Below are 19,459 nucleotides of genomic sequence, written 5' to 3'. Positions count from 1 at the left end.
TTGTTATAACATTTGATGGGTTTACCATGTGAGCTTGATATGTATTTACTTTATGTGTACTTTTTTTGACGCAAAAATTGTGGGGCCCCACAACACTTTTTTATTAAGAAAGAGAGAAATTTACAGAGAGTTTGGGAATACTAACAAAAAGAGAGGAGAAAGGGGGAGAGGGCACTGGATTACAAAGTGGAACTAAGCCATTGTAGCACTATTGGTCTAAACTCCTCACTGAGCCTCTGGAGTTGGAGGAGGCTTTGCTCTTTGAAGCTCACAGTCCAAAGTTGAAAGCTTACTGGACGCAAATTTTCCAAGCTGCTATGATGAAGATTTCGATGAAGAAAGGCAAAGCCATCTTGATACGACCCTGTGTAATACGATAATGAATATCATCAGCATTGTTCCAGACGAATCCCAGCTTTTGCCAGCAAGCCAAGGCTGTTGGATATGATCCGAATTATAACGTGTGTCTTGTGGGGACGCCTGGAGGGCCCACGGTTCGGGTTATGTGATTAGCGGATTTATTTTCGTGTTTGACTCCAGTCAGTTCAGTCCGCCCTATATATACATCTTGTAAGCCGCACGGGAAGAATTGACGACCCATTATATTCTCTGCGTTGTAACTCTCCTCATTATAGTGAAGATCGCCGGTTGGCGCCTGTGGTTTTTTCTGCAAGGGTTTTCTACATAAAAATCGTGTCTCGTGTTCGATCTTATTTTCGTATTATTTACTAACAAGTGGTACCAGAGCCGTATACGAGATCGATAGAAAAAAAATTAGGGTTCCATCCTGTTCACCGTGCGCCGCCGCCGTCCGAGCAAATCTGTGTTATTGCTGACGCCCCGCGCCGTCAGCTCGCTTGCGCTACCCCGCCCGTGAATCCCGTCGCCAGCCGCGCCCAGGCGGCATTCGCACGCGCCATCGCGCAGATCCACGGAGCAGGCCGCCCGCTGGTTTCCATCGGAGAAGGAATTTGCTGCTGCTCCACGCGGATCGAGACCACCAGAGCCGCGCGCGTGAATTCCCCCCAAATTGAGGACCTTTGCTACGCGCACACATGGAAGTCTACCAGGGTTTCTTCGATTTTCTCCTGAACGTACACGAAAGTGTACACAGGCTGCAGGTTATTTTCTAGGGTTATACAGTTTCATACCTAGATTATTTACTGCAGATTATTTTTGCTGGTTATTTTTTCTAATGGCTTTGATGAAATATGATCTTCCACCTTTGGATCATGATACAAGGTTCGCTCTATGGCAAGTCAAGATGGGGGCTCTTCTGACTCAGGCTGAAGTGGATGATGCTCTTGAAAAATTCGGTAACAAGGATTCAAAGTCTTGGACCGAAGAGGAGAAGAGGAAAGATCGTAAGGCCTTGTCTCACATTCATCTTCATCTTTCAAATAATATTTTGCAAGAGGTTTTGCTAGAGAAAACTGCAGCTGCTCTATGGCTCAAGATGGAGTCAATTTGCATGTCTAAAGATTTGACTAGCAAGATGCATTTGAAGATGAAGTTGTACACGCATAAGTTGCAAGAAGGTGGTTCTGTCTCTAACCATCTTTCGGTCTTTAAGGAGATCGTTGCTGACCTACAGTCTATGGAGGTAACTTATGATGATGAGGACTTTGGGTCTTATTCTTTTGTGCTCACTGCATAGTTCTTATGCAAACTTCAGAGATACTATATTGTATAGTCATGATACTCTAACCATGAATGATGTTTATGAGGCTTTGCAAGCTAAAGAAAAGATGAAACAAATGGTGTCTTCTGAAAGTTCAACTTCCAATGGGGAAGCTTTGTCTATTCGTGGCAGGACACATAAGAAATCAAATAATGGTTATAGAGGCAAGAGTTCGAATGGCTATCACAGCCGTTCAAAGTCAAGAGGCAAGGATGAGAAATTTTACAGATATTGCAAGAAAAACACTCATTTCATATATGAGTGTATTAAATTGAAAAGCAAAGAAAAGAGAGCTAGCACATACAGACCGAAAGGTAAACCCAATGAAGAAGATAATGCTTCTGTTGCTACCGATGGTAGTTCTGATGGTAATGAGGTTCTTGTTGCTTTTGCTGGATGTGCAAATAATGGTGATGAATGGATTCTTGATTACGTTGCATCCTTTCATATCTGCATTAATAGAGATTGGTTCATCACATATGATTTTGTCAATGTTGGTTCTATTAAATAGGGTGATGTCAGTCCATGTCAGATTATTGGTATTGGTTCTGTTCAGATCAAGATGCATGATGGTATTATCAGAACTTTGACAGATGTGAGACATATTCCAGATATGAGAAAGAATCTTATTTCTTTGAGTACTCTTGACGGCAAAGGGTACAAGTACTCCAGTGGAGATGGGGTTTTGAAGGTGTCAAAAGGCTCTCTTATTGTTATGAAAAGAGATTTGAAATCTACCAACCTGTACCGTCTTCGTGGTACTACAATTACAGGTGATGCTGCTGTAATTTCTAATTCATTATCCAATTCTGATGCTACTAATCTTTGGCATATGCGTCTTGGGCATATGAGTGAACTTGGTTTGGCAGTGTTGAGCAAGAGAGGACTTCTCGATGGGCATAGCATCAGCAAGTTGGATTTCTGTGAGCATTGTGTATTTGGCAAACACAAGAGGGTGAAGTTTAATACCTCTACTCATACAAGTAAAGGTATTCTTGATTATGTGCATTCTGATTTATGGGGACCATCTCGCAAGCCTTCTCTTGGTGGTGCTCGTTATATGTTGACCATAATTGATGATTATTCTAGAAAGGTATGGCCTTATTTCTTGAAAGATAAATCAGAAGCATTTTCAACATTTAAAGAGTGAAAGATTATGATTGAGAATCAAACTGAAAAGAAGGTTAAGAAGCTTCGTACTGATAATGGGATGAAATTCTGTTCTAAAGAATTTAATGCATATTGTAAATCTGAAGGCATTGTTAGGCACTACATTGTTTCTTATACACCCCAACAGAATGGTGTAGCTGAGCGTATGAATAGGACTATCATCTCTAAGGTTTGTTGCATGTTGTTTAATGCTGGTTTGCATAGACATTTTTGGGCTGAAGTTGCTTCCACGGCTTGCTATCTTATTAATCGTTCACCCAGTATTGCTATTGACAAGAAAACTCCAATTGAGGTATGGTCTGGTTCTCCAGCTGATTATTCGCAATTGAGAGTTTTTAGTTGTACTGCTTATGCTCATGTTGATAATGGTAAATTGGAGCCTAGAGCAATTAAGTAAATCTTTTTTGGTTATAAATATAGTGTTAAAGGCTATAAGTTGTGGAATCCACAAACTTAGAAGGTTGTGATTAGCAGGAATGTTATCTTTAATGAGTCTGTTATGTTACCAGACAACCTATCTACTGATGCTCCAGTTGAGAAATCAAGTGTGCAGGTGGAGCATTTTCTTGATATCGATAATACACCAGAAAATGATGATGCTGCTATTCAAGATGCACCTGTTATTGATGATCCGCCAATTGTTGTTGATTCATCTGCTGATGAGCATTCTTCTCTAGTTGTGCAGCCTCCACAACATTATATTGCAGCTAATAGGGCCAGAAGGGCTCCTAAACCAGTTAAAAGGTTGATCGAAGAATGCAATGTTACTTATGCTTTGAGTGTTGCAGAACCTTCCAATTATTCTGAGGCTATTACTTATGCTGATTGCAATAATTGGTTGATCGCTATGCAAGATGAGATGGAGTCACTTGAAAAGAATGGTACTTGGGATTTAGTCAAATTGCCCAAGGATAAAAAGTTTGTCCGTTGCAAATGAATTTTCAAATGGATTTTCAAAAGAAAGGAAGCAATGTCTCCAAGTGAGCCAGCAAGGTATAAAGCAAGGTTGGTTGCTAAAGGCTATAGTCAGATTTCATGTATTGATTTCAATGATGTCTTTTCCCCAGTTGTGAAGCACAGTTCTATTCGCATATTACTCAGCATTGTTGCTATGCATAATTATGAACTTGAGCAATTAGATGTTAAAATAGCTTTCTTACATGGGGAGTTAGAAGAGGACATTTATATGGACCAACCAGAAGGTTTTGTTGTTCCTGGAAAAGAAAACCTTGTTTGTAGATTAAAGAAATCTCTTTATGGCTTGAAACAATCTCCTAGGCAATGGTACAAGAGGTTTGACTCATTTATGCTCTCTCATGGTTTTAAGTGGTCTGATTATGATAGCTGTGTTTATTTGAAGACAGTTAATGGTTCAGCTATTTATTTGCTTCTTTATGTTGATGGTATGTTGATTGCTGCAAAAGATAAATCAGAAATAGCTAAATTAAAAGGCACAATTGAATACAGAATTTGAGATGAAGGACTTGGGTGCAGCTAAGAAAATTCTTGGTGTGAAAATTATCAGAGATAGAAAATCTGGTATGTTATACATCAGTCAGCGAGGTTATATTGAAAAGGTTCTTCGTTGTTTTAATATGCATGATGCAAAACCAGTGAGTACTCCATTAGCTGCACATTTCAGATTATCTTCAGCTTTATGTCCAGTGCCAGATGATGATATTGAGTACATGTCTAGAATTCCATATTCGAGTGCAGTTGGTCAGCTTTATCTTCAGCTTTAGGGTTTAGGGTTTGTTCTCATCCTGATTTATCTCATGCATTGAGTGTTGTCTGTAGATTCATGGCTAATCCTGGCAAAGAGCATTGGAAAGCTGTTCAGTGGATTTTCAGATATTTGCGAGGTACTTTCTAGTGCTTGTTTGCAGTTTGAGAAATCTAGAGATGGACTTGTTGGTTGTGTTGATTCTGATTATGCTGGTGATTTGGATAAGAGGAGGTTTCTCAAGGGGTAAGTTTTCACCATTAGTGGTTGTGCTGTTAGTTGGAAAGTAAGTTTGCAGGCTACTATTACTTTGTCCACTACTGAAGCTGAATATATGGCTATTTCTAAAACTTGTAAAGAAGCTATTTGGTTGAGAGGTTTATACTCTGAACTTTGCGGGGGTTTCTTCTTGCATCACTATACATTGTGATAGTCAAAGTGTTATTTGTCTTACTAAAGGTCAAATATTTCATGAAAGAACAAAGCACATTGATGTGAGATATCACTTTATTTGAGGCGTTGTTGCTGATATTGATGTTAAAGTATACAAGATAAGTACTCATGACAATCCTGCTGATATGATGACTAAGCATGTTCCTATAGCTAAGTTTGAGCTATGCTCAAGCAGGTTGGTGTTAAAGTTTAAGTCCTAGTGACTTTTGGCGTCGACGATTATTTATTATTGAAGTGAGTTAATTGATGGTACTTCATTTGCTAAAGATAGAATTCGTCTCAAGGTGGAGTTTGTTGGATATGATTCGAATTATAACGTGTGTCTTGTGGGGACGCCTGGAGGGGCCCACGGTTCGGGTTATGTGATTAGCAGATTTGTTTTCGTGTTTGACTGCAGTCAGTTCAGTCCGCCCTATATATACATCTTGTAAGCCGCACGGGAAGAGTTGACGACTCATTGTATTCCCTGTGTTGTAACTCTCCTCATTATAGTGAAGATCGCCGGTTGGTGCCTGTGGTTTTTTTTTCCGCAAGGGTTTTCCACGTAAAAATCGTGTCTCGTGTTCGATCTTGTTTTCGCATTATTTGCTAACAAAAGCAAAGGGGCAATCAAAGAAGAGATGGGCTAAGTCTTCCACAGCTTGGTCATTGCACATGACACAATGAATATTGGGCTGCACGTTGAAATTCCTTCTCTGAAGCATGTCTCTGGTGTTAAACCTATCCATCAGAATTAACCAAGCAAAGAACTTAAGTCTAGGAATGCATTTTTTCACTTCCAGAACCCAAGAAAAAATTGGTGGTACCGCAAGATGCTTGAAGGCCAATTTATAAAATCGTCTGGAGGTGTATTTGCTGTCTCCCCAGAGGAAGGACCAGATGTCTGTATCATTAACATCATAGAGAACCCTCTGAATATCAATCTGCATGGAGAGAAGTTCATCCACAGCTTGCTCAGAGAGTGGCAAGTTGAAAAGTTCTGAGAGATCATCTGCTTGCATGGTTTTCTGTACTGATATGTTTTGGTCTAGAGTAAAGGAAAAGAGTCTCGGATACTTGGCAGACAAAATTTCACTTTATGTGTGCTTCATCATATTAAATCATTGAAATGTGGTTTAATTCTGAAAATTGAGGTGGAATAAATGTTGCCTCGGTGAAAAAGTTATCACTATCGGTCTCGAGAGCAGATAGGCAGACTGCTCTTCCCTTTGCCGACGCATGGAGCCAGCGTAGTGGAGGGCTCGAGAGAAGGGCGTGCTCTCCCCGAGCCTTGCCTATCGCCTATCGGATCTGGCGAAGTCATCCGATGGTGGACTTCGGATCCGGAGCTTGCTAAGACAAGTCCTCGCTCTCCTCAAAGCCTCAGCGTCCGGATCCGGAGCTTGCTAAGACGGCATGCAGAGGATGAGAGGAGGCACATCAGCGGGGAAACCCGCGGCGGCGTGCTTCATACGAGTAGCCGCTAAGGGTTGTGAAAACTAGCGATGGAAGCTTAAGCTGGACAGCTGGGACTGACGTTCCTGAGATCCAACGGATACCATTACTGGACGACGTGGTCCAATAGCGGTTGAGAAAGTTCACCTATTTTAGATTCTACTAGAAAGCCATATGCAGCATTGCTACGCAGCTTAAGTTATTGGACCATTATGTAATCAACGAACGTAGAGCGGATTAGCTGAAATATTTTTTTAAATGCATATGATGTTTTGGTATGCAAGCAATGTACTTGTTTTTAGATTCGAAGTAAGTTCAGTTCATGTTAGCTACATATTTTGAACCCTATTATTTAAGTACGATATTATTTTGGGTACAAAAATGAAACTATCTGTTTTTTTGTTATATTTACTGTTTTTGGTTGTAGTGTTTTTGGTATGACTTATTTTAAAATTTTGTTGTGTAGTAAAGCTTTAGGTTATGAACATTTGAGCAATGTTTGTATTCAAATCTTTTTTTACGTAAAGATGTTTCAGTGTTCGAATCATAGGTAGAATGGATCCTACATAAATAATTATGCGGATGAACGAATGTGAAATTGTAGTATATGATGAACCTGTAGATTTTGAAATTCTAAGCAATTTTTGTTTTGTTTTTTATTTTAAGTTGTTTTGATGTCCAAATCGTAGGTACAACGGATCACATGGAAGTATTTGTGCAAACGAAGTGTGAGAGCGTTTTGAATTTTTAAAATTTATTTAGATTTTGAATTTTTGAGTAAATTCTATTTTGAACAACTTTTGATTTCGACGTATTTTGGTGTTCAAAATTGTATATAATGCTGCTCGTGTAGAAGTAACAAATGGAATCGGTTGTGGTTTAATTTAATTGAAAGCCAAGGGTTTTACTAAAATAAATTTTAAGAGAGTATTAGACAGGTTGATTTCATAAAAGGTAAGGTTTTTTTTGCAAATTTTCTAGAACCGGGTAGGTTGGACTGCGCGTTAATTTCTCTAATGTATGAGGGTTGTCTGCAAAATTTTCTAAGAGAAGTGGCCAGACCACGGGTTGATTTCCGGAGCTTTTTGCAAAATAACCGGTAAATGCATGGGAAAACTATGTGACTCAATAATAGCTCGAGCTCGAGACGGAGATATATTTTTGAAAACATTTGCAAATGGTACTTCAAATAATTGAAATGCTTGAACTGACGTGGCCCCCGCAAACACGCCTCAACCCCTGTAAACCTGTCCAAGGAGCGCGAGCACAGCCGTGACCACCTCTCGTTCTCGTTAGCCTGTGCCGCCGCAGGCCGCACCCTAACACGGCACCACCCTAGTACATCGGCAAGGCAAGTAGGCGGCTGGCGGCCATGGCGGCGGCGAATGCTGGGGACGTGGAGGTGGTCGACTTCGACTCCGATGACGACGACCTCATGGACGACGACGCCCCCGAGGCCAACCCGGCCCCGGCCGCCCCCCGCCTCCGCTCCACCATCGCCGCCGGCGGGGACTCCGCCGCCGCGCGCAAGACCAAGGGCCGCGGATTCCGCGAGGAGCCTTCCTCCTCGCGCCCCCTAGCCGGCCGCGCCGATTTCGATTCCCTCGGCTCCGACGACGGCCCTGGACCCCTCAGATGTAAGATTCTTTGGGCCTTGCCCCCTTTCCCTCTCCAGCTACGATCCCCTCATAGCCTAGCTTCTTGACGTGGTTCTGGCTATAGTTCCTCCTTTCTTGGCCGGATTCGACTCTGGCTGTTGGTGTCCTAAGATCTTTCTATGGTTGAAACAGATGCTGCGATCTTGCGAGGTTTGTAGGGTTTGATTTTCTTGGGCGATTCGCCGATTCTAAGCTTACATGTTTCCTGCTGGTTGTGCTGGACTACCAGCTCCGAAAGGTTACTACTTTGTTTGCAGTAACAAAGCTAGGGACCTCACGCAGTAGGGTTCATAACTGACGCTGTAGTTTGCCTTGCTCAGCGGTCAATAGATTAGATGGTTTGCTAGCTGTTCTATTTTTAGGAGCAATTCTTTGTGTATAATAATTGAAGCATGGCAACAGCAAGGAGCTTTGATCTCGGCTATTAAATTGTGGTCACTTCCTTTTGGTTTCTGAGTTGGAATGTTGCAAAGTTCTTCTGGGTGAAGGTATTGTCATTCTTAATTTTTCTTATTAATGTGGCTTTGGGATGTATTTTATGCATTCGTTCTGCTTCTGCATTCAAATAATTACAGCAGCAACACAATAACAAAGCCTTTTAGTCCCAAGCAAATTGAGTTACGCTAGAGATGAAGCTCCAAATGTTTGACAGAAAAAAGGAGTAACATAAAAAATAGCCCTTTATTTATGCATTGAAAGGATTAAAGTTGAAGGAAGATATGGCTGGGAATTAGTAGATTGATTATGGAGGTGCAGGGCACTCATACATAAATAGGCAAGGGTCTCCTAGGGTTTGGTTTATAGAAGCACCAATCAAGGAGAGACTTGCCTAAACTACTAAGGCCAAGGGGCCTGCGCACAAAGGCAACAAGCCTGTGCGGCATGCCCATGGGCCAGCCGGATAGCCCACTAAAGTAGTCTAAAAAAATTTGCAAAAAATCGACTATTCATGCTTTACTCTTATAAGTTAGGTTAGGTATTCTTCATTTAACTGCAAATGCAAAAGCTGATGTGTTGATTGATTTGAACAATGTATAAAATTGATTTACCTTTTTTTCCCTAGAGAACGAGCAGTAGCTCGGATGGTAAAGGCTCGAGTCGCACGAGCCGCCGGTCGCGGGTTCGAGCTTTGCTCGGCCCGTGATTCTCATCGGGGTTTTCCCCCATTTCTTTCAGGTACAGGTGGCCCTCATCCGATCGTGCTCTGCACATGAACAGGCAACAATAGAGAATAGGTTGTAGGTCTTAGCTCCCTTGTAGGGTGGTGTTGAGTGAGTTGTGAGTATGCTTGTGCGGTGTGCATCTACATGTGAGTTCAGATACTACAGCTTGTACTCTAGTATAGGACCCTCAAAAAAAAGTATAAAATTGATTTACCTTTTTTTCCCATCTTTCATTCAAATCTATTCCTTGTTTTTGACGAATAATGCTATGCCTGCAAAAAGTTCTCTGGAAATACGACTATTCTGATGTATTACCACCCAATTATGCAAATGAAACCTTTCAATTAACAACTTATCAGATTGCAAGGTTGTTGTTGTCTATGTCAGCATGTAAGTACAATTTTTATAGAGCATTCTGTATGTATAGCTGTCGGTACCCTGTAGCAGGGATATCCACTCTTACTGCAGCAAGGTAGGACTCGCGTAGTCATCCGTAACTACGCGATGAGGGGCGAAGCAGCCAGGCCCCACGGGTCAGGCTCCTTCCTCACCGGGCCAACGGCCTAGGACCCGCTCCCCATTCTAGGACGGGTCCGGTGACGCCATGTGTCTCTAAGGAGGAGAAGCTCCGAGCCAACAGCCGAGGGCTCGGACCACCCTAGGGGTCTGGGACCTCCCGCGTCCATCCGGACCTCCCACACGCGCGTAGAACCAACATACCGCCGGGGGGGGGGGGGGGGTCCGGAGGCGCCACGTGTCCTGCAGGCGCGGGCGCGGGTCTTCCACTGGAAGACTCGCGCACCTACCGCATTCAATGTGGGTGGTTGAGGCGTGCTCTGCCGCCGCGGCACGCGGGGCAGCCTTTGTCAGGTCTCACTGTAGACCGCGTATTACCGAGGTGCACAGTGCAGCCGCCTGCGCCGCATCCGCGCAGGGCCCGTCTGCCGGATTAATTGGATACGACGGCACGACACTTTTCCATCATGCCGCCTACGCCGCAAGCTACACGGCCCGTTCAGTTACGCTGCAGGCGTTGCCGCAAGCTACGCCTGGCGCCGTTTCGACAAGACAGCGCATGGGTATGCTGGACGGAGGATTCCCAGGAGCAGGCAAGAAAATCCAGGAATGCGATCTCCTTCGCCTGCAACGCCATAATGTATGAACAATATGTTATTTTATACTACATCGATTGGGCCCACCTGTCGGGGACCCAACGGCCATGTATGCGCCTCCCTTGAGATATAAAAGGGAGGCACTCGCTGTACACGTGAAGCACTCAAGCTGTCCAGACTCTCTCAGACTCCCTCGAGACGATGGGAACACATGCAATACATCACACAGTGGACGTAGGGTATTACGTTCCGGCGGCCCGAACCACTCTAAACCTGCTGTGTTCTTCGTGTTTTTCCAGCGAGATCGAACTAGTCCTAGCTAACCCCCGAGTACTCATCCTCTGGGCTTAGGCGGGTGCATTACGCCACCCGGCTGTGGGTTTCCACTCCACGACATTTGGCGCGCCAGGTAGGGGGTTAGCTAGGACTACATCGACATTCCACTCCATGACATTACGCCACCCTGCTCGAATCCCCCAGGTAGTCTCCTGAGAACTCCACCCAAGCAGGCGGCGCACCGTGTTCAGCTCCTCTGTCTGGAAACGGCGGGGACGAACGAGGGACGCCATCTCGCTATGGAAGTGAGGAGCAATCTACGCAGAAGAGCAAGGGGCGAGGAGGCTCGAAGGCAAAGGGGCGCAAAGGTTGGAAGGAAGAAGGCGAATGTGGAAAGGTAAGCGCGGTATGCGGTTCGTCCCTTTATGAAGCCTGACCCAACTGGCGCGCCCCGAAATCGTCGCTGGAAGCCAATCGACGCTCATGCCTGGTGTTAGCCGCCTAGTCCATGGCAAGGGGGCCCAGGCCCGCCTGTCAGGGAGGGCGGGTAACAAACAAAGGTGTGAAAAGGCGGGATCTGAACCGTCGCCCGCGCGCGAAGCAAGGCGGAAGCTGAGTTGACGTGCGTGCATAAAGCGCTGGCATGACCAGGCTCTTCGGGAACTGCGCTGGTGGTAAATATCCCGTTCACTCTGGACGCAACAATGCCGAGCGTCGCTCGCGTGACTAGGTGTACCACTGTATGTGGGGACCGCGAGTCAGTAAGCCGTTGCGATGTGATGAGGCAGCAAAAACCCGATGGATGGTCAAAGCCAGTCAAGACTCCTGCAGAAAGAGGCTTCAAGTTATGCAGTGCCAAATCGCAGTAGTGGCCCCACCTGCGGGTTCGTCACCTCTCCCGAGGTGGGCCCCGCGGCCACTGTCGGTACCCTGTAGCAGGGATACTCTTACTACAGTAAGGCAGGACTCGCGTAGTCATTCGTAACTACGCGATGAGGGGCGAAGCAGCCAGGCCCCACGGGTCAGGCTCCTTCCTCACCGGGCCAACGGCCCCGGACCCGCTCCCCGCTCTGGGACGGGTCCGGTGACGCCACGTGTCCCTGAGGAGGGGAAGCTCCGAGCCAACAGCCGAGGGCCCGGACCCCCCCATAGGGGTCCGGGACCTCTCGCGTCCATCCGGACCTCCCACACGCGCGTAGAACCAACATACCGCCCGGGGGGGTCCGGAGGCGTCACGTGTCCCGCAGGCGTGGGCGCGGGTCTTCCACTGGAAGACTCGCCCACCTACCGCATTCAATGCGGGTGGTTGAGGCGTGCTCTGCCGCCGCGGCACGCGGGGCAGCCTTTGTCAGGTCTCATTGTAGACCGCGTATTACCGAGGTGCACAGTGCTGCCGCCTGCGCCGCATCCGCACAGAGCCCGTCTGCCGGATTAATTGGATATGACGGCACGACACTTTTCCATCATGCCGCCTACGCCGCAAGCTATACAGCCCGTTCAGCTACGCTGCAGGCGACGCCGCAAGCTACGCCTGGCGCCGTTTCGACAAGACAACGCATGGTTATGCTGGACGGAGGATCTCCCGGAGCAGGCAAGAAAATCCAGGAATGCGATCTCCTTCGCCTGCAACGCCATAATGTATGAACAATATGTTATTTTATACTATATCGATTGGGCCCACCTATCAGGGACCCAACGGCCATGTACGCGCCTCCCTTGAGATATAAAAGGGAGGTGCTCGCTGTACACGGGAAGCACTCAAGCTGTCCAGACTCTCAGACTCTTTCGAGACGAAGGGAACACATGCAATACATCACACAGTGGACGTAGGGTATTACGCTCCGGCGGCCCGAACCACTCTAAACCTGCTGTGTTCTTCGTGTTCTTCCAGCGAGATCGAACTAGTCCTATCTAACCTTCGAGTACTCACCCTCTGGGTTTAGGCGGGTGCATTACGCCATCCGGCTGTGGGTTTCCACTCCACGACAATAGCATTACTCATTTCTGATTGAGGTGAATGTGCTATAAGTTAACAATTTTATGGCAGTAATATTGTTGTTTCCTTATCTCTTGGATGGTTGGATGTTATAAGTGCGTGCTAAAGTTGGAATTGATTGTGTGCGTGTGCGCTCAGAACAGGGATACATGATTGGGGAAGTTCTGAGCATAATATTTTGATATGTGACCTTTCCTTTGTGGTCTGTGTCATATATTGTTCGGTTTGAGATACCAATTAGAGGCATGTGCTACATGCTACATGCTACATTTGTCAAACTATTCTTTTTTTCCGGTCTTATGATTACATATTGGAAGACTTTTAAGATGGTTGTACTATTTTTTTTACCAAGGATTGATCAAAATGTATCGTAACTAAGTCCTATATTATGAGATGCATGTATTATTACTTGTTTAGATCCTTACATGTAAGAACACTACAGTTGCTTGTATGGAGTTTTAGTTGTTGGCTGAAATTTTGTAGCTCAAAGTTTATGTTATGTGTCAAAGATTTGTTGCCTGTTTAACTTTTTTGTTTTACAGCTTTACGTAATGTCTCTGTCAAAATGTATATATCCTGAAGTTGGTATGCATCTTTCTTTCTTCGGTTTTGAAGTATGTAATTCACTTTGCTCTTGCTCAAATGCAAATTTAAGGAAGTTTATCAACAAAAACAAGAACCAAGTACATTACTTCCACGACTATATATCTTTGGTTGAAGCAGTGCTACAAGGACAATCAAACCTTATTGCTTTAGCTCATGCACTTGCCCCCATTTCTGTGTGTTTTCAGCTATTGAGGGGTGGATTATTTTGGTAACCGGCGTCCATGAAGAAGCACAGGAGGATGACCTACATAATGCTTTCCGGGAATTTGGGCAGGTCATGAACCTGCACTTGAATTTAGATCGTCGTACTGGGTTTGTCAAAGTAAGTATTTGTTCATTTATATCACATGTTCTTGCTTTTGTGGGAACTCTATCCAATTCAAGTTGCTGTATTCTTTGAATATATGTAAAAGGTTGTCAAAGTGTTACAAACAGTTCCTGTGTCTGATATAGGTAGTTACCTTTTTGTTGCAAATAAATTTGCAGATGCCATTACTTATGCTTCTAGAACGTATGCTAGATTATAAGACTGATGCAAGATTACAAAACATTTCCCTTCTGTCATTCAAATTTGACTTTAAGTTGGGAAGTCAGGTACTATTAAGGTCATAACTGTCATACTTTCTTGAGCAAATTGACAAAGAACTATATCATAAAGTTATAAGAATGAAAGGGTTTACTTTTCCTTTTCGTGTTCATTTGAAGCATGGAAGTTGGTACCTACAAAGTAAACTAAATTGATATAGTCTGGAATGTGCCAAATACTAAATGAAGCTTGAGCCCAAACGACCCTGGTGCACAACTGAGCAATATATTTTAATATTGGTGAATTCTAGAACTAACAGTGGAAAAAATCGTGTGTACCCTGGTGCCAGTGCACCAGGCACCATCAACGTGGCTTCGCCCCTGTAAAGCATAGTTTCTGTTTAGTAGTCTGTGAGATTTTGTGCTTATACCTCAATAGATGTAAGATCCCTGGACATGCAGAAAATAAGATGCTGCTGAAGCTTTTGTCTTTTTTTGGATAAGAGTGATGCTATAACATGGTTCTCAGTAACCTTTTAGCCATTTTTTAAATATTTTTTGTTTGTTAATATAGTTGCTATATTGTTACATTACGTTCTTGTGGGCTTTGTGGCACAACCTGGTATTACAATTTTCTTGTTAAGTTTTCAACTTCTCCAGAAAACAGGATTTTGATATTTGATATTTGCCTTCAGTTTAGAAAAACTCGATTTCTTAATTTTGAAATGAAGAAAGTTTTAGGTCGTTTTTCATATTTGCCTGAACTATCCTGATGATTAATTATTCTTGTACACGTGGTTGGCACATGCTGGTACCAGTTTTGCTTTAGTTTTCGCTCTCTTAAGCCTTTTACATTGTAGAAAGCAGTCTGTTCATGTAAACAGATCTACGTTTATGTGTTAATATTTGTTCTGTGTGCTTCCAATGAATGTGAGAAACTATCATTTTTTCTGTTGATGTATGCATTTACTTCTTAAATTCTGGCAAACTTTCATAGCTCGTTCCTCTATTTAAAGCTGAAACATTATGTCAAGTAGTAGATTTTCTTAACTCTGTATACAACCTGACTAATATCACGAATGTGCACAAGAAAGAGTGTTAACTGTTTTCTGTGTATCATATGCAGGGATACGCTTTGATTGAATATGAAAGCTTTGACGAAGCTCAGGCTGCAATAAAAGCAATGGACGGAACTGAGCTTGTTACACAGATAATAAATGTTGACTGGGCATTTAGTAGTGGCCCAGTCAAACGAAGAAATGTTCGCAGGAGGTATATATATATATATATTTTTTTTTTTTGATATTATGAAGTGCATCCGGCTCTTTATTTGTGTTGAACTTTTGGTTCGGGCATCAAGCTACACAAGTTCCATATGAAAGAGATGATGTGGCCCACAAAGTGTTGTACTGTCATTCAAACTTATAACGTGCTTATAGGGAAAAATGATAAGTTTGCTTTGAATAGTAATATTGGTCCTTTTTAATTGTTTAACATTTCATAATATCTCAATCATGTTCCATTGGGTAACGTTTGTGCTATACTTATTCATAGGCAGATTGAATTGAAAATACAATGTATTCAACTTGATATTTTTGAGCTTCTCTTATAGATTCAGTACTTGTGAAACAAAAGTATTCCTTGGCTGCACCCTAAAGGGTGTGACCACTAGATATATCTCCATCTTGACCTTGTACTCTTGTCATTTGTTAATTTTTTGCCACATCAAGGGGAAATTTTATGTGTATGTAGTTGCCTTCCAACTTAAAAGGTTTTCAGTCAAAAAGTTTTTAAAATTTTTTTTACCCATTTAGTTCACAGAATATATGAAACATTTCTAATAACAATTTGCATGCTTCATAGGCACTAATGCCTTTTCTTTATACTTGTGCATTTGGGGACATGCTATGATTGTGTTTTTATATACTTGTACGCATGTTTAACAGCATTCACGAAAGTATTCATTATTCTTATCTTTGATGCTTTGTTTGGTTGTCTCTATGGCTAACATTTGTCATGACCAATTTTGCAGATCTAGGAGCCCTGCCAGGAGGAGGTATTGAGCTTGCCTTCACCATGTCATAAGGAGGGCTTGTGCGATGAAACCTGAGCTCGCTTTCTCTATATATTGTCATAAAGAGAGCTTGTGTGATGAAAATTGTCTGTTTTCCAGGTTTTGCAGTTCCCGATTTCATGAGTTCAGTTTGACGCATGATGGTTTGCTTTTGATTTCCATCTATGTAGTATGACTGCTGTATCTAATTTCCTGTTTCCTATTATTTTGGTGTACGTTGGTGTTTGCACAAACATGCCATGAGCACAAATGCCTGGATTGTAATTGCGATCTGTTACTCACTTACTCTGAAATGGATGCTTCGACTTTTATGCTATCTGTGCCACCGCCGGCCCATTGTATAGTATGGTTCACATGATAGGTGCCTAAATACATGTAGGAAGCCATGCAGTGCGAATTCGAGCCACTCTGTTTGCTGAGCAGAGTACCTGAGGAATGCTATTGTGAATGGTGATTCAATGGTTGACCCAGTGTCCTTACGAACCCAGCATAACGATGAGGTGTAAGTAGGGGCGGTGAAGGGTCTTGAAATTTTTGATTTATATAACTCAGGTCGGGTCTTAAAATGTTTGGGTTTTAATTTTATATAATTTTGAGCTAAAAATGTATAAGGGTCAATATGATTGTGAATCGTTACCACCCTGGTGTACGGGACCAGAGAATCAAATACGAACACAATCTATAGACTCAATATGAATCTGATACACATGAGTGCTACTTCGCTAGATACAGTTGATAACCTGGATTGAATTTTCCATGGTTGAACACATCATTGTTACAGTTGATAGCATGTGTGCGTGGGGTGTGCGTGTGTGTTGTGGTGTGAGTGCTACAGTATGGTGCGTTTCAAGTACGGTTAGCGTGGGCGCCCAAAATCTTACATGACTCCCCAATGCTCCTGGGTGCTTTAAAAAAATATTTTATGTGAAAAATCGGTGGAAACCATCTTCATCACTCCCATTGAGAAATCAAATTCTTTTCCAGTTTTTACATAGAAATAATATTGATCTAGTGATTCAGATTGAAGTTTGCACGATTTGCATGAAAAAGTTAGTTTGCACTAATACGTTCCCTAACTAAAAAGAGCACCTTATTTATAACATGATTAAGTTAAGTGCCACATCAGAGGGATGCAAGACATTTGTTAAGTACATACGGCATTATGCAAATATAGGTACTGTGCACACGACTGTTATAATACGATGCTACAACCTTATGGAAATGTTGAAACTTCACTCAATTGAACATGTGGGGTAACATAATAAAAAGTTAATATTTTTTTGCTTCTTGTGAGGAAAATCTTCTTGGTTGGACAGGGCGCGAAATCATGGGCGAAGCTGAGAGGGGTAAAATCGGAAAGACGCACATATTCCTTGGCACTAAGAGCAAGAGGCATCCGTAGCGATTACCCGGGTCTTCCTCGCCTCTCTTCGGTCGGCAGCAATCATCGGGGCAAGGAAAGGAAATCCTCGATCTCCCGTCCCCACTCCCAACTCCCCAGCAAGCGCGTCGAGAGGAGGAGCGAAGCCATGTCCATGCCGGGGGCAGGGCAAGCGGCGGAGAGAGATGAGCGCGGGAGGGACGACTACGAGCAGCAGCAGGCCCGGGTGCTCATGGCGCTGATGCAGGGTTTCTGCGCCGCGCGGTACCGCAAGGCCGACAACACGCCATGCCCCATCGAGCAGGTCTCGCCGGCGGCTCCATCTTTCGCTGTTTCCAACTCGATCTGTTTTCTGCGTTTCTTTGCTCTCTGTTCCGACCCTGACATGGATTATGCGCTGGCACTAACGATCTTGGTGCCCGACATTGGGATATTGTATTTAGTACATCGATCACCTTCTTTTTGTGGTTTTCTTAGAAGATAATAGCGTTTATCTTCAGTAAGAAGAGCTCCCCGTCTCAATAAGTTCATCTGATTTGTTCTCGTTAAGAGAAACGAATATTGCTTGTGTAACATATTTTTTAATAATGAAATTGTTATGTTAAAACTGCTGCATATGTTTGATTGTCACACCTTGTAGGGTCTCTACCTGGGATCTGTTGGCGCAGCATTGAACAAGGAGGCTCTTAAGAGTTTGAACATCACCCATGTATTGATTGTAGCAAGATAACTGAATCCAGCTTTTCCAGCTGAATTCAATTACAAGAAGATCGAGGGTAACTCCTGTCCTTTCTTTCTTGATGAATTTGCAAAAACTGCACATGTCTTTTCATATCTGTTGAAAGCATAGTTTAGTTTTCATTTTCTGAAATTATACACTATAAAATTTGAGCAAGGAATCCTGATGCATCACACTGACAGAAATTTAAAGGGTCTGCACATAAAGGACTCGTTGACGTTTTGGCCCTGTGCCCCTGCTATACTGGGCAAATTACTGGTCATGTGCCCATTATGCAAAATTTTTGAACTACAAAGGAAACTGTCCATTTAAGCAAAACGCAGTAGTCATTGATGGCAACAGCCCTAGTGACGCAATTGTGGCATTATTATGCTCCTTATCTTCATGATGATACCATGAACTTCCTCATTCTCCTTGACGTTTGCACCATGCGGCAAGGCTAGATCAGAGGAGACCCTTGTGCCAGACTTCATCATTTATATAGTAGCCACAAAATTTTCAAGCGAAGCTTCAATAAACAACACTATAATTTGATTTGTACTCTGGTGCCTATGCACCATGGTGAATGAACTTGGCGTTGCCCCTGTGTGTGATATGGTCTATCACCTCCTTGGGCTCAAGAAAATTATCATCACCTGTCTTGCTGATATATTCATTTGATGTATGTGTTGCCACATGTCCCATTCTTCAATCATAATTACTTACTATTTCATGCACTATTTGCTAACGGATTATAGGAAAACATATTTGAGTTAGGAAAGTAGTAAATTGGTGAAAATCCGTAGATTAAAGGCCAGATGTATGAAACATAGACTAAGTGGAGCAAAACCAGATGTGCCATCTTCACAACCTACTACAGTGACCAATTGTGGCCCCATTTTCTCTGGCTGCTTGAGCAGATCTTTTGTGGGATGTGTTCATTGAAACTAAAACTTTGCAGATATAGTATTAGTTTAGTCAACAAATCTATTGTTGTCAAGCCCATATGGAAAATGCTGCACTGCTATGCAGCCAGCAGGCCTGCCCTGCTTGTTTCTGTCAGGTATGACAGATATGTTCCTTAATCAAATTGGTTGAAATGTGTGGCAAAAGAGAAAAGTGTCCTTCCCTGGAAAATTGAGTCCTTTTTGTCGTCTGTATGAAACAGAAAAGTAAAAATATTAATTGTTCAATTTTCTTATAGTTTTTGCCACCTTGTTCTGTTGACATTTTTTCAATCTTCATTGATTTGGATATACCTTTATCAATTTCATTGCTTTTTTTTAAATATAAGCTCCATGCAGTACTAAGCCATGCTTTGTTTTATCAATGTAGTACTTGACAGCCCTGACACTGATCTGTTAATGCACTTTGATGAATGCTTTAGTTTCATAGATGAAGCTATAAGCTCTGGAGGCAATGTGTTAGTCCATTGCTTTGCTGGGCGGTCAAGGAGGTAATCCCTCTCTCCCTCTCACTCCCCCTCATT

The 19,459-nt window shown here is 43.1% G+C and overlaps 1 protein-coding gene across 1 annotated transcript; it reads left to right on the top strand.

Annotated features, from left to right (window-relative positions):
* Positions 1 to 7,723: 7,723 nt before the first annotated feature.
* On the top strand, positions 7,724 to 16,187 carry LOC120673366 (RNA-binding protein Y14A-like). The gene is made up of 4 exons (XM_039954169.1): positions 7,724 to 8,098; positions 13,458 to 13,594; positions 14,924 to 15,069; positions 15,830 to 16,187. Exons 1-4 carry the CDS (start codon positions 7,834 to 7,836, stop codon positions 15,858 to 15,860), a joined length of 579 nt encoding a protein of 192 aa, XP_039810103.1. The 5' UTR covers positions 7,724 to 7,833; the 3' UTR covers positions 15,861 to 16,187.
* The last annotated feature ends 3,272 nt before the right edge of the window (positions 16,188 to 19,459 follow it).

Source organism: Panicum virgatum, chromosome 5N (assembly GCF_016808335.1).
Source record: "Panicum virgatum strain AP13 chromosome 5N, P.virgatum_v5, whole genome shotgun sequence".
Taxonomy (NCBI): domain Eukaryota; kingdom Viridiplantae; phylum Streptophyta; class Magnoliopsida; order Poales; family Poaceae; genus Panicum; species Panicum virgatum.
This window is presented reverse-complemented; position numbering and strand designations above follow the sequence as displayed.

Bases quoted from the DNA above. Each gene is read 5' to 3' on its own strand.
- LOC120673366 (XM_039954169.1), top strand. From the start codon at position 7,834: ATGGCGGCGGCGAATGCTGGGGACGTGGAGGTGGTCGACTTCGACTCC. The intron at 8,099-13,457 runs GTAAGATTCTTT...GTGTGTTTTCAG, and splicing joins CGGCCCTGGACCCCTCAGAT to CTATTGAGGGGTGGATTATT. The intron at 13,595-14,923 runs GTAAGTATTTGT...TATCATATGCAG, and splicing joins GTCGTACTGGGTTTGTCAAA to GGATACGCTTTGATTGAATA.